At 46.1% G+C, this 14,587-nt stretch overlaps 1 protein-coding gene across 2 annotated transcripts in view; it reads right to left on the bottom strand.

Annotated features, from left to right (window-relative positions):
- PRPF18 (pre-mRNA processing factor 18) overlaps nt 1–14,007 on the bottom strand; it is a 51,489-nt gene extending 37,482 nt beyond the window's left edge. Inside the window, exons 1-3 of one of the 2 annotated variants that reach the window (XM_044276757.1) lie at nt 13,852–14,007; nt 8,610–8,687; nt 8,486–8,512 (exon numbers count right to left, since the gene is read on the bottom strand). In XM_044276757.1, the coding sequence (XP_044132692.1) occupies nt 8,486–8,512; nt 8,610–8,687; nt 13,852–13,917 (171 nt within the window). In that variant the 5' untranslated portion in view covers nt 13,918–14,007. The remainder of the gene's footprint in view (nt 1–8,485; nt 8,513–8,609; nt 8,688–13,851) is intronic. The other variant, XM_044276758.1, reaches the window with a different exon arrangement.
- Between the last annotated feature and the right edge of the window lie 580 nt (nt 14,008–14,587).

Here is a 14,587-nt window from a genome sequence, read left to right as displayed (position 1 = left end):
GCAGGAGCAGTGTGCTCCCCTTCACTTTGGGAGCCCCTTTCTGAAGATACGAGTCCCACCTCTGGGACAGCTCCTATCTGACCCTGAATTACAGCTACACTTAAAAGGACCTTTCATTGATTTTTTTTTTTTTTTTTGTTTAAATTAAATAAACTTTCCATGCCGGGTACCCTCAGCTGATGCTGCCACCCTGCTGAACCCAGACATACCCAAAATATCACCCAGACAGCCCCTCTGATGTTAGCATCGGAGCATTTCATGCTCCTATGCTCTCCCTTGCCCTGCACAGGATCGCGCAGGGCAAGGGCTCTTTTATTTACAATAACACACTGCCGGGCGGAGGCTTCCGTCCAGCAGTGTGTTTGGTGAAGTCATCCGCTCTGATGGGCGGGCTTTAGCGCTGCCCCAGCCATTTTACAGGCTAGGGCAGCGCTAAAGCGCGCCCATAAGTGCCGGTGACGACACCGGGCTAACTGCTGAGCGGAAGCCTCCGCCTGGCAGCCCCATGTAGAGCCCAGTATGTCACCAGAACTCTCGAAAGTGCCTTTGCCTTGCGCGATTTAGCACAGGGCAAAGGAGAGCATCGTAGCATGAACTGCTCCGATGCTCAAGTCAGGGGGGCTGCCTGCCTGGGTGAAATATCGGATTACACTTACCGGCAATCGTTTTTCTTTGAGCCTATGACAGCACCCCTGGAGAGACCGCCTCCTTCTCCGGACAGGAAACAGAACCGCATTTTAAAAGAGGGATCCTCCAATCCTTTCTCAAGAATTAAGAAAACATAACATCTCAAATAAGATCACTCTCAACCTATGTATATTAACTGGGTGCTGTCATAGGCTCAGAGAAAAACAATTACTGGTAAGTGTAGTCCAATATTTCTCCTTCGCCTATGACAGCACCCCTGGAGATATAAGCGTGATCTATCTAGGGTGGGACAACGGCCTGAAGTACTTTATGGCCAAATATCAGGCCTTCATTAGAAAGCAGCTGAACTTTATAATGTTTGAAAAACGTATGCAGGGAACTCCATGTGGCAGCCCTACAAATCTGCTCTATAGAAGCAAAAGCCCTCTCTGCCCAAGTAGTAGAGACTGATCTAGTAGAGTGTGCCCTGAATTCCGATGGTGGAACAGCTCGCTTGGAAGAGTATGCCAAGTAAATAGCCTACCTGATCCATCTAGCGATAGTCTGCAGCGGAGCCCTTCTTACTACCCTGAAAGCAAAGTAACAGACAGGAGAAAGACTTCCATGGCTGTGTGACCTGCAGATATTGAATTAAACATCTCCTCACGTCTAAACAATGAAACTCCGATTCCTTCTTATTTTTTGGAGAAGCAGAGAAGGAGGGAAGAACTCTCTCTTGGGTACGGTGAAAAGAGGAAGACATTTTTGGCAAAAAGGAAGGATCAGGAGATATAACCACCCGATCCTCCAAGATCATTAAGTAAGGCTGGTCAATGGAAAGAGCAGCCATCTCACTAACCCTTCTAGCAGAGGTAATAGCTAGGAGAAAGGCCAGCTTTAGGAAGATCATCTTAGTGGAAATGCTGGTTATCGGCTCAAAAGGATCTGACGTAAGGGCTGAAAGAACTAAGTTTAGATCCCAAAGAGGAACCCTATTTCTGCAAACTGGGGATAATTTTGAAACTGCAATGATGAATCTTTTTACCTAGGGATGAGCCGCTAATTTAAATTCAAATAGGGCGTTTAAGGCTGAGATCTGCACCTTTAAAGTGCTAGGTCTAAGTTTTTTCCTCCAATCTTTCTGTAAGAAATTTAAGACAAGAGGAATATCTGGAGCCTCCAGAACATCCACTGGTTTGTCGGCAAATCTGCAGAAAGCCCTCCAAATTCTCAAATAAATGTCAGAAGTTACCTTCTTACAACTAGCCAACAGAGTAGTGATGACCTCATCAGGGAGGCCCCTTTTTAAAATTTCCCTCTCAAAAGCCAGGCAGTCAGATTAAGACTCTCCACTTCTGGATGAAGGATTGGTCCCTGAGCTAGAAGACCATAGAAAACTGGGGGTGGTGCCTGACATTCTGCAGAGCTCTGAAAACCACACCCTCCTTGGCCAAAAGGGGGCTATAACTATAACTGTAGCACAATCTTCCCTGATCTTTCCGGGACGCCCCTTAAGACCGAGATTTTGTTGAAAACCCCCTGATCTAGGGACCACTCACTCTGGCATAGAAGATGACAGCTGAGTAAATCTGCTTCTATGTTGTCTACCCCTTTTAGATGCACTGCAGAAAGAGATAAGAGAAAATCCTCCGCTAGCCTGAAAATCTGGTGGCTTAGGGTCTTCAGACTTTGAGCTCTGGTACCACCCTGCTTGTTGATATGGGCAACTGCTGTCATATTGTCGGAGTAGATCCTGACATTTCTTCCCCTGATTAACAGAAGACTCTGAGTCAATGCTAATCCGATAGCATTTAGTTCTCTGAAATTTTGAGACTGGGTACAGGAACCGAAGTCCCAGGTTCCGTGCAGCAGCAGAGACTCTACATGGGCTCCCCAACCAAAGGGGCTGGCATCCGTGGTCACAGTGAGAATTGCATCTCTGTGCCAGGGAACACCCTTTTGTAGATTTTGAAGATTCATCCACCACTCCAGAGAAAGCAACGTCTGGGATGATAGCTGAAACTCCCAATCCAGAGAGAGAGTACGTCTGTCCCAAATCTCCAGAATCTAAAGGGGCCTTGAGTGGTACTGTGCCCATTTCACTCCTGGAAGTGCGGTAGTCATCAGCCCCAGCACAGACAAGGCTTCTCTTAGGGAAACTACCTGCCGAGAAAGAAGGTTCTGAACCCTTGATGAGATCAACAGAGCTTTGAATAAGGGCAAAAGACACCTCTGGGACATTAAATATAAGATCATCCCCCAAAAAGTGCACTTTTGACTCGGTTGCAAACTGGACTTTTCTAAGTTTATCTCCCATCCTAGTTTGTCCAGAACCTCTCTCAACCAGGTAATCTGTACTTCCAAGATGTGATCTGACTGGGCGAGGAGCAGAAAATCGTCTAGATAGGGAATTATCACTAAGTCAGTCTCTCTCACATGAGCCATCATCTCTGCAATGATCTTCGTAAAAACCCTTGGGGCCTGAGACAGTCCAAAGGGAAGGGCCTGAAATTGGTCATGCATAATTCTGCTCCCTAAGAGAACTGCTACTCTCAAAAACTTTTGGCGGTGGGGATGGATAGGAACATGATTATAAGCATCCCTGAGATCCACTGTGGCCATGTAACAACCTGGGAAGAGGTAGTTCACTGCTGACCGGATGTATTCCATCCGAAAATTTTTGTACACCAAAAAATGGTTCAGACATTTTACGTTTATTATGGTACGAAAAGAACCATTCGGCTTTTTCACAAGAATAAGAGTTTAGTAAAATCTTCTTGCCTCTTCTTGCTTTGAAACCTCCAATACTTTTTTTGCTAATAGGGAATAAACCTCTGAAATAATGGCTGCCTGCCTGCCTTGTGGGGTCTGCACGATGGTCTGTCAACACAAATCATTCTTCTGGAAGCCTATGAAAATTTAATTTTAAACCCTCTTATAATAGCATTTATCCATGGGCTGTTGGAGATTTTTTGCCACTGACTTGAAAAGCGAGACAGACAACCACCCACTAGAGCGGAGGCATGGCGTCATTTGGGCTGCTTTTTTGAGGCCTCTGCCCCGGAAAAAAGAAACCCCTTTGACTTTTTTGCCGCTCCTGTATGTTGTCTAGATATTTTTCTTCCCCTGAAAACTTCCCTGTTAAGCTTGGGGCGGAAAGATTTTTTAGGTGGCTGACTGATGGAAGGAAAGTCCCTCTTTTTATCAGAGGGTTTTTCAAGAAGATCGTCGAGGATCGGGCCAAATAAGAATTCCCCTCGACACGGAATGCCACAAAGCTTAGCCTTAGGCCGAATGCACGCGGCTGTGAGCAGTCCGTGGTATCCCGGCCCGGATTCCTGCTGACAGCAAGAGCGCACGGATTAATTGGTTGCTATGACGCTGTGCGCTTCATGCCGCATCTGCACTTCAGTAATACTCTCGTATAGATCATATGAGTGTATTACTGTAGTGCAGCAGCGGCATGAAGCGCACAGCGTCATAGCAACCAATGATGCCGTGCTCTCCTGCTCTCAGCAGGATGCCAGGCCAGGATATCACGGACCACACACGGCTGTGTGCATTCGGCCTTAGAGCTAGCATCTCCGCTCCAGCTTTTCAACCAGATAGCTCTACAGGCAGAATTGGATAAAGCGGAAGCCCTGGCAGATAATCTTAGGGAGTCGGCCGAAGCATCCGCCATAAAATCTAGGGCATTATAAAAAGTTGGAAAAGAGGATAACAACTGCTCCCTAGAGGTACCCCCTTAAATGTGATCCTCCAACTCCTTCGTCCATGCCTTAAGGGATCTAGCTACCGAAGTAGCGGCAATAGCTGGTCTAAAGGCTGCCACCGAGGCTTCCCAATTTTTCTTTAAAATAGATGTCTGCCCTTCTATCCATTGGGTCCTTTAGAGAACCCATATCCTCAAACGGAAGCACATTTTTTTTTAGCTATTTTTGCCACAGGGGAATTTAGCTTAGGGGTTCTATCCCAAGAGGCAGTCACCTCCGCCTCAAAGGGGTATTTACGTTTCACAGAGGAGAGAAGAAAAAAAAAATAATACTTACTATCAGGGGTTTTACATTCTTTAGCAATAACAGCCTGAATATTTTTATGTACATCAAGGACTTTTTTTTTTTTTTAGGGCCCAGACCTGAACAGACTGCGTTGGCTTTTGGTCATCTAAATCCATAGTAGCTCACACAACCATTACTAGGGAATTAATGTTCTCTGTATGAAAAAGGGGCTTCCCAGCGGCTGCCTCATCAGAGGAGTCATTTGATGAAAAACAAACAAACATTCTCCCTCTTCCTCTAATCCAGAAAGAACATCACTGTCGCTAGACGGGATATTTGATGCAGCTGCAGAGGTACTAGGGCGGCTTTTTAGCAGACCGCTAACCGACTCGTTAACCTCCTCCCGGATCATCTGCTTGATTCTGCCCATCAGAGACAGAGCCGCCTCCTCCATTAACTTGCTCACACAAGCCTGGCAAAGGGGCTTTGCCCAGGCAGAGGGTAGTTTCTTTTTACATATAGCACAGCCCTTGTGCTTAGGTCTGGAGACCTTCCTAGACTCCTTAGACACAGATGATGACCGCCATGAGTAAACAACCACATGCACATAGGCGGATCACTCCTCTTACCCCACCGCGGTACCAATGTATCATTGGTGGTTTCAGTTGCTTCTGCGTGTTGAGACTGCTCCATGTTCAGAGACTGGATCTTCCAAATGGAGGAACTGGGCTTTTCTCATCCGGGAGCGCACACCGACTCTCCCCCCTCCCGGCTTACAGGGATAGCTTTCCTCCACTGTCGCACCGGAAGTACGTCACCGTCCATGCCTCGGCGTCCGTGCGCACGCTACTCGTGGTGCTGACAGCCAGACATGCGACACGGCCGCAGAGGCCCGCAGCGTCAGGAAGGTAAAAACACCCCCCTGGGCAGAGAAGGAGCGGGGAGGAGGGAGAAAGAGACCCAGACTTAGCAGCATCTCCTAAATGAGACTTAAAGGATAACTGTCACATTTAGACCCCAATTTCAATTTTCATATATGTAGTTACTAACAAGATATTCCAGAATCAGTTACTATTAGACTGACTTACCCCAGACTTAATAAGATTCAGCCCTTAGCAACCAGTCTGCATAAAACTGCAATTTCACTATTCAGTTAAGATGGCCGCCACTGCCCTCACCCTGAGGCTAATAGCGCCTGCCCTCACTAGCCAGTAACAATAGCCCCTCAAAAGTGTCAGTAACCACAGCCCTCTCCCTAAAGGGATAATCTTCTGCAGCACAAAGGGGTCCTCTTACCATATGTTGCTTTCATTTATACACTGAGCAGATGGCAGATCTCCCTTCCCTGGTCTGCGCTGCTTCAACTCTGCATTGTGCAGCTCTGCTGAGTGAGGGAGCATCTGCCAAGCGCAGGGACAGGGAGAAGTGCACACAGCCCAGGCACTGTTATCATCTGCTGGGGAGGACCTGGCTTTAATAATTTACTTACAGTCCCTGGCTGTCAGTAATCTGACCTTGCACGTAGCGTACGAACCCTGCCTAGCAACCCTATTTTAAGCACAGGTAAAATTAGGCAGTACAGGGAACAAAAATGTGGAATTAAGGGGTAATTGAATACACAGTGAAAAGTTGAAATAGGGCCACCAAGGAGGTATTAATCGCCACAATCCAATACTCCAAAAAAAAATAAAAATACAAATAAAAAAAATACAACAGTTATACTTTGAGCCGCATGGGTAAGCCCTCCTACACACTTTCAAATAGTCGGGCGCCGCAACTCCATCTATTGACGGTTTCCGACTCCCTCCTGTCCCCTTAGGACAGGAAACAGAACTGGAGGTGGAGAGTGTGGTCCCTCTTTTAAAGCGGTTTCTGGTTCCCGTTTGCTGTCCTGAGGAGTAAGAGACGGTCTCTCTTCTGTCATAGAAGAGGGGGAAAAGGATATCACTGTCACAGGAGGGGGGATCTTTAGATGCAGCAGCAGAAGTACTGGGGCGGTATTTAATTAATCCACTAACCGACTCTCTGACCTCATCCTGGATCATCTGCTTAATGCTGCTCATCAAAGATGGAGCTTCCTCCTCCATTAACTTGCTGACACATCCTTGACAAAGGGGTTTAGCCCATGCAGAGGGTAGCTTATTTTTACAGACAGCACACCCCCTTTCTTTAGCTCTGGAAGTCTTCCTGGAAGACTCCTTAGACACCTAGGCACAAATAAACATGACCCCATGAGCAATACTAAAAATAAAATCTGCCGGGGAATGACTCCTCTTACCCCACCCTGGTACCGATGCATCGCTGAACCTGCTCCATTCTTTCACACAGCACAATCAGCCAGAATGAGAAACGAACAGCTCTTTAGTCGGCATGGCAGTAAGCTGGCTGGGCTTTTTCTCCTCGGCGCGCGCTGCCGGCTCCCTCCCCTTCCGGTCCGCAGCGACGGCTTCCTCCCACCTCTTGAATCCGGAAGTAGTTGCACACGCGGGCAGGTGGCCGAACATGCAAACACGACCGCAGAGGTTCGCAGGAATCCCAGAGAGGTCAAAACTCCCCAGGCTCCGGAAAGGGGAGCAGAAGGTGAGGGACAGAGACTGGAGCCCAGACTTTAGCAGCAGCTCCCTATGAAGACTTACGCCGCCCGGGGTAACCCTCCTCACCACATTAATTGCCAGGGCCTCCCGCAGCTCTAGAACAACTGCATACAGCAGTTCAGATTTTCTCCTGCTTTAGGACAGGAAACAGAACTGGAGGTAGAGAGGAGGATCCCTCTTTTAAAAGGTGGTTCTGGTTCCTGTCCGGAGGAGGAGATGGTCTCTCCAGGGGTGCTGTCGTAGGTGAAAAAGAAAATGGGGATATGTCTGGGTTCAGCTCTGAACCCGGACAACCCTTTTAATACTGAGCATCGGTACAGGTAGGAGGAGACGCCAGGTTTTCTCAATGGGCGTCTCCTTCTCCCTGGCTGTGAGGCAGTTCATTCACAGCGGAGAGCGTCACAGCCAGGGAGAAGGAGACGCCCATTGAGAAACCCTGGCATCTCCTCCTCCCTGTACTGATCCTCAGTATTAACATACTGGGTGGGGAAAACAGCAGGGGGGCACAGCGGGAACGATAAATAAAAAAAATAAAAAAAACAGGTAGGGTGGCAGCATCAGCACCCGGCAAGGAAAGGTATTTAATGAAACAAAAAAAAAAAAAAAAAATCCATGAAAGGTCCTCTTTAGGGTCCATTCACACGTCTGTATGTATTTTGCAGATCTAGACAACAATAGGACATGTTCTATTTTTTTGCGGAACGGAAATGCGGATGCGGACAGCACATTCCGGCCCCATTGAAAATGAATGGGTTCGCACCTGTTCCACAAAATTGCGGAATGGATGTGGACGTGTGAATGGACCCTTAAGTAAGGGCTTTTTTTTAAATTAGCAACACAGTGGAAATCATTAGCATTCATGTGAACGGCACCCAGGGTGCTCAGCAAGGAAGACAAATGGGGCAGTCTTAAAAGAAGTACTGTATTATGGCATGCTATAAAAAAGGGCGACAATCTGCACACCCCATGTGGTTAGCAGGTAAGTCAAAGTGTAAGATTTTTTTAAATGTGCCAAATTATAAATATCATTTTTCTAACAAACTTACTTGAAATGGTCTTGACCTAGCGGAATTAAGTTGACCCAGTGTCCAAGTAAATGCTGCCAGGCACATCAAGACATCACATGCTCAGCGCCTTAAGCCAAATGAAAGCACACTACCGACAGCAGTCATTTTCAAAATGGTTTGCCTTCTAGAAAAGTAAACTAGAACTGGAAACCATTTGGAAAATGTACCCGGAAGTAAAGCATGCATTCCCAAATCCTACCTTTTGTGTTGGCTTCTCACTTAAAGGCTAACAGTTGTGACGGATGAATAAAGAGAAATCTTATATTAAAACGGGACAGAAAGACAAGACAAAAAAGGGATTTACAGAAGCAAGACATTTATACCTGGAAGCCACATCTCTCAAAGTAAGCCTCCCTTTCTTTTTCAGCGAGTTCACTGCGCTTGAAATACTTCTTACTTTCCTGAAATATATAAAAGAAAAAAACATTCTTAAAAAAATAAATGTGCAATAATGGAATGGTCTTAGAAATACATTACAGCTAAACAGCCTGTCACTACAGTCAGCTAGCTGTCCCATGTACAAAGCAGCCATATTAGTGTCAGGAGCGGGTAACTGCTTCCCTCGTCGTGAACACTGAAGACTTCACAAGTACCTGCACGGTTTTCCCTGCCGATTTACGTGTGGACAAACCGAATCGTTATACAGTACCAGCAAACTGTATGAGAATAGACAATTCTCATGTACACTTTACTGATTTGATTTCTGTGCGAAGTTAGAAATCTGCAGCATGTCAATTATGCTTGCGGCTTTAGGTGTGCATTTCACCCTTTTCACATATGCGGCAAAACCGCATCTAATTCGCACCAAAATCTACAATTACAAATTGCATTTTGTTTGCAGAAATGCACAAAAAAAAAAAAATGATTTTCTGTTATATACATGGTTTGCAGGAACCCTCAAAGGGGTTCTCCGGGAATTAAGGAAATGAAAATACTTAAATATTAATTTATTATAAGTATATTCTCAAATACCTTTCATTATTTATTATGGCCCATTTTGTCTGGGGATCAATCACCGGGGAAAACAAAATGGCCGCTGTCCTACCAATACACACAGAACCTGTTCTAATCACACAGCAGGACAAAGTTACTTCACAGCACTGAGATAAAGAGCTGCCCCATCTCTGCTCTCTGCTCGTCAGGGATGATGATCCTGAATACAGATGATAAGAACTTTAGCCAAATCTCTGGGGAAGCAGAGCAGAGAGGAGGATGAGGCAGCTCTTAAGCTCAGTGTTGTGAAGTAACTTGTCCTGTGTGATTAGTACAGGTTCTGTGTGTACTGATAGGAAGGCGGCCATTTTATTTCTCCTAATGATTGCTCCCCAGACAAAAGACGCCATTCTAAGTAATGAAAAGTATTTGTGAATATATTTATTATAAAATAAGTATTTTCATTTTTTAAATTCCTGGAGAACCCCTTTAAAGTTTCGTCTAATAGCCCAGCAGCTCTTTCACTATTATCATTATGTAGAAAATCTGCCTCGTTCTTCCTCCTTTGCAGCAGAGGATATCAGACGGCCATTATCAGCTGCTCTGTGAAGGTTGTTTACTGGTGTGAATGAAGACTAAGATCTACTCACCTAGGGGCTGGAGAAGTTTAGGGGCACAGACTGCTCGAGGATCTGCCCGATTTATAACAAGGTCTGTGCCTCGTCCTAAATTAAACACACCCTCTGGTGGAGCAGGGGGTATCAAAGACTGGTCTTTGATAAATGACCCCTATTACCTTTATCCTGCGGGTCTGTACGATTACAGCAATACCATACTTATGGTTATGATTATGGAATTTAATATATATATATATATATATATATATATATATATATATATATATATATATATATATTACACACACATATACATACAGTACAGACCAAAAGTTTGGACACACCTTCTCATTCAAAGAGTTTTCTTTATTTTCATGACTATAAAAATTGTAGATTCACACTGAAGGCATCAAAACTATGAATTAACACATGTGGAATTATATACATAACAAAAAAGTGTGAAACACCTGAAAATATGTCATATTCTAGGTTCTTCAAAGTAGCCACCTTTTGCTTTGATTACTGCTTTGCACACTCTTGGCATTCTCTTGATGAGCTTCAAGAGGTAGTCACCTGAAATGGTTTTCACTTCACAGGTGTGCCCTGTCAGGTTTAATAAGTGGGATTTCTTGCCTTATAAATTGGGTTGGGACCATCAGTGGCATTGTGGAGAAGTCAGGTGGATACACAGCTGATAGTCCTACTGAATAGACTGTTAGAATTTGTATTATGGCAAGAAAAAAAGCAGCTAAGTAAAGAAAAACGAGTGGCCATCATTACTTTAAGAAATGAAGGTCAGTCAGTCCAAAAAATTGGGAAAACTTTGAAAGTGTCCCCAAGTGCAGTCACAAAAACCATCAAGCGCTACAAAGAAACTGGCTCACATGCGGACCGCCCCAGGAAAGGAAGACCAAGAGTCACCTCTGCTGCGGAGGATAAGTTCATCTGAGTCACCAGCCTCAGAAATCGCAGGTTAACAGCAGCTCAGATTAGAGACCAGGTCAATGCCACACAGAGTTCTAGCAGCAGACACATCTCTAGAACAACTGTTAAGAGGAGACTGTGAATCAGGGCTTCATGGTAGTATATCTGCTAGGAAACCACTGCTAAGGACAGGCAACAAGCAGAAGAGACTTCTTTGGGCTAAAAAACACAAGGAATGGACATTAGACCAGTGGAAATTCGTGTTTTGGTCTGATGAGTCCAAATTTGAGATCTTTGGTTCCAACCACCGTGTCTTTGTGCGACGCAGAAAAGGTGAACGGATGGACTCTACATGCCTGGTTCCCACCGTGAAGCATGGAGGAGGAGGTGTGATGGTGTGGGGGCTTTGCTGGTGACACGGTTGGGGATTTATTCAAAATTAAAGGCATACTGAACCAGCATGGCTACCACAGCATCTTGCAGCGGCATGCTATTCCATCCGGTTTGCGTTTAGTTGGACCTAGGGTTGGGCAATATACCGGTATCACGATATACCGCGGTATTAAAAAAACGGCGATATGGCGATATCACTGTTTCCTTAATACCGCGGTATATTTCGTAACGTCATCGCTTTTAAAACTGGGTCCGCGGCTGCCCTCCCCCATCATTATCTACCAGTTTCTTCTAGCAGCCGCTCCTCCTTCCTGCTCCGAATGTGCTGCCTCCGCCCACCGACTGACGTCTCACGTCGGAATCAGGTGACGCCCCCAGGCTGAGTTGAGCAGCGCAGTACAGGACAGAGTCGGCTCAGTCTCCAGTGATCCGAAGGTCAGGAGGGACTTACAATGTATAGTTATTGCAGGGACTCAGAGAATCGTCTGAGAGTTTATTAGTTAAAAGAATCGAATGAGTCAGAGAGACTGTGTCACCGAGTCCCTGCCAGACTTCCTGCTCTGCTACATGCACCCTATACACACTCCCCCCCTCGGACTTGTAAGGAGACAGGGAGCCGCAGAGCAGGAAGCCTGGTCTGACTCATTCGATTCTTTTAACTAATAAACTCTCAGACGATTCTCTTAGTCTCCAGTGCTGGACTGCTCGTTGCCTCTGATTGGTTGGAGGGCGGGGAGGGGCGGGGCTAGCTTCCACTGTCGGCTCCTATTACACTGCCTGCTGCTGCCTCTATGCTAATCGCAGTGAGCCATCATGAGTCCCTCCAGTACCTCCCCCATGACATGATGAACAAGGAGGAATTATGGTGGTGGCAGGCAGGTGGCAAGTCACAGTCACACAGGTGTCCATAAGACATGGGGGCAGCTGCTGCCCCCCAAAAGCCCCATACTGTATGTAATGTCTCCTTGCGGCTGCGCTGCCAGCATACTGTAACGTCCCCTTGTGGCCGCCCCCATACAGTGTAACGTCCCCTTGTGGCCGCCCCCATACAGTGTAACGTCCCCTTGTGGCCGCCCCCATACAGTGTAACGTCCCCTTGTGGCCGCCCCCATACAATGTAACGTCTCCTTGTGGCCGCCCCCATACAGTGTAACGTCTCCTTGTGGCCGCCCCCCATACAGTATAACATCTCCTTGTGGCCCCCCATACAGTATAACATCTCCTTGTGGCCCCCCATACAGTATAACATCTCCTTGTGTTTTTTTCTTTAAAACGGGTATTTATCGCGATATATATCGTTACCGCAATACATTTTTTTATATCGTTATCGTCTGAATATTTTTGATATCGTCCAACCCTAGGACCATCATTTATTTTTCAACAGGACAATGACCCCAAACACACCTCCAGGCTGTGTAAGGGCTATTTTACCATGAAGGAGAGTGATGGGGTGCTGCGCCAGATGACCTGACCTCCACAGTCACCGGACCTGAACCCAATCGAGATGGTTTGGGGTGAGCTGGACTGCAGAGTGAAGGCAAAAGGGCCAACAAGTGCTAAGCATCTCTGGGAACTCTTTTAAGACTGTTGGAAGACCATTTCAGGTGACTACCTCTTGAAGCTCATCAAGAGAATGCCAAGAGTGTGCAAAGCAGTAATCAAAGCAAAAGGTGGCTACTTTTAAGAACCTAGAATATGACATATTTTCAGTTGTTTCACACTTTTTTGTTATGTATATAATTCCACATGTGTTAATTCATAGTTTTGATGCTTTCAGTGTGAATCTACAATTTTCAGTCATGAAAATAAAGAAAACTCTTTGAATGAGAAGGTGTGTCCAAACTTTTGGTCTGTACTGTGTGCGTGTGTGTGTGTATATATATATATATATATATATATATATATATATATATATGAAGAAAAAAAAGTTTACCATATTTTTCAGACTATAAGACGCAAGTGACAAGGCATCTTATAGTCAAAAATGAGGTCACAAAGAGACCCGAAACAAGCAGTGCAGCGAGCGGTGGATTTGCAATGCCATACTTTTTTTTGTGTAATGTCTAATCTTACGCTGATGGGGTGTGGTCCGATCTGAGGCTGACTGGGTGGTCCGATCTGAGGCTGATAGGTGGCTGATCTAATGCTAATGGAGGCTGGGAGGAGAGTCTGCTCTGAGGCTGATAGAGGTAGGAGAGGCTAATGGAGGCTGAGGGGTTTAATTGGCGGCTGATATAGGCTGGGGGGGGGGGGTCTTATCTGAGGCTGATGGAGCTTGGAGTCTGATTTGGGTGTGTGATGAGGGTCTGCTTTGGGGGTGTGATGAGGGTCTGCTTTGAGGTTTGATGGAAAACAATTTTTTTTCTTATTTTACCTGCTACAAATCCTAGATGAAGAGCACACTGCGCATGCACAGCCACGCTCCATTCTCTGCTACTAAACTGAGCCCGCACTCCCATAGAAACAAACTGAGGGCAGCCGAACATGTGCGGTGAGCTAGATACGGACCAGCACCTATCTGACACAATGTTTGAGGTGTGACAATCCCTTTAAGACACCCCCCCCCCTAATGTTTACAGTGCACATAACTGCAGGAACCCACAGAAGGCGCAGGGCATCTGAACTCTTGAACTTATCACAGAGTGGACACCTGACAGCACATTGGCCTGTAATGATGGCCGCCTAGGCAGCGCCTCACCCCGACCAGCTGCTTCTCCTCCAGCTGCTTCCTCTTCCGCGCTATCTCAGCCTTCAGAATGTCCATTCCGGCCAGGCACCAACTGCACTCCGGGCACCAGGACCTCACCAGCGGAGCACTTCCTGTTTACAGCGGAAGAGACTGTACTGCTCGCCCCGCCCCTTCTCTGCTGTGGAGAGTACTGGGTCCTAGCGGCCTCCAGCAGCGTTCAGTGCGAGCACGAACACTATACGTATGCTTATGATGGCGAACAGTAGTGCGCATGTCTCGTGTGTTCGCCATTAGTACTGCAAGCCTCTAAGGAGAGGGTTAATATGGGGCGTGCGCTGGATGTGAGTTGAAGCGCAGCCTTTACAGTCAGCTGACCTTGAGTAGTCATGTGATCCTCGGGTCCCGTCTACAGGAAGCAGTACTTTGTATGTTGGTAGTAGAGTACAGTGTATGGGCTCCCTGGAGGTTTAGGTCACGTGAGGGGGAAAAATTGAATGCGCTGCGGATTTTGTGGAACTGGTTTTTAACCAGCTTGCTGACCAGGCACCTTTTGTGGTTTTTAGGAAAGCAAGTGTTTTTTTCACATTTTCATTTTTTTTATAACACAAAGTGCAACTAAAATACTTTTCTAAATCGCGACCTTTACCCTATATAAAATAAACAGTTTTTTTCTATATGATCGACCAAGCAATTTTTTTCATTGTCCCACTCCGAGAGCTATAACTTTTTTTATTTTTCCATCATT

This window comes from Bufo gargarizans, chromosome 2 (genome assembly GCF_014858855.1).
Source record: "Bufo gargarizans isolate SCDJY-AF-19 chromosome 2, ASM1485885v1, whole genome shotgun sequence".
In the NCBI taxonomy this organism is placed as follows: Eukaryota; Metazoa; Chordata; class Amphibia; order Anura; family Bufonidae; genus Bufo; species Bufo gargarizans.
Note: the sequence above shows the minus strand (reverse complement) of the source record. Positions and strands in the feature narration are given on the sequence as shown.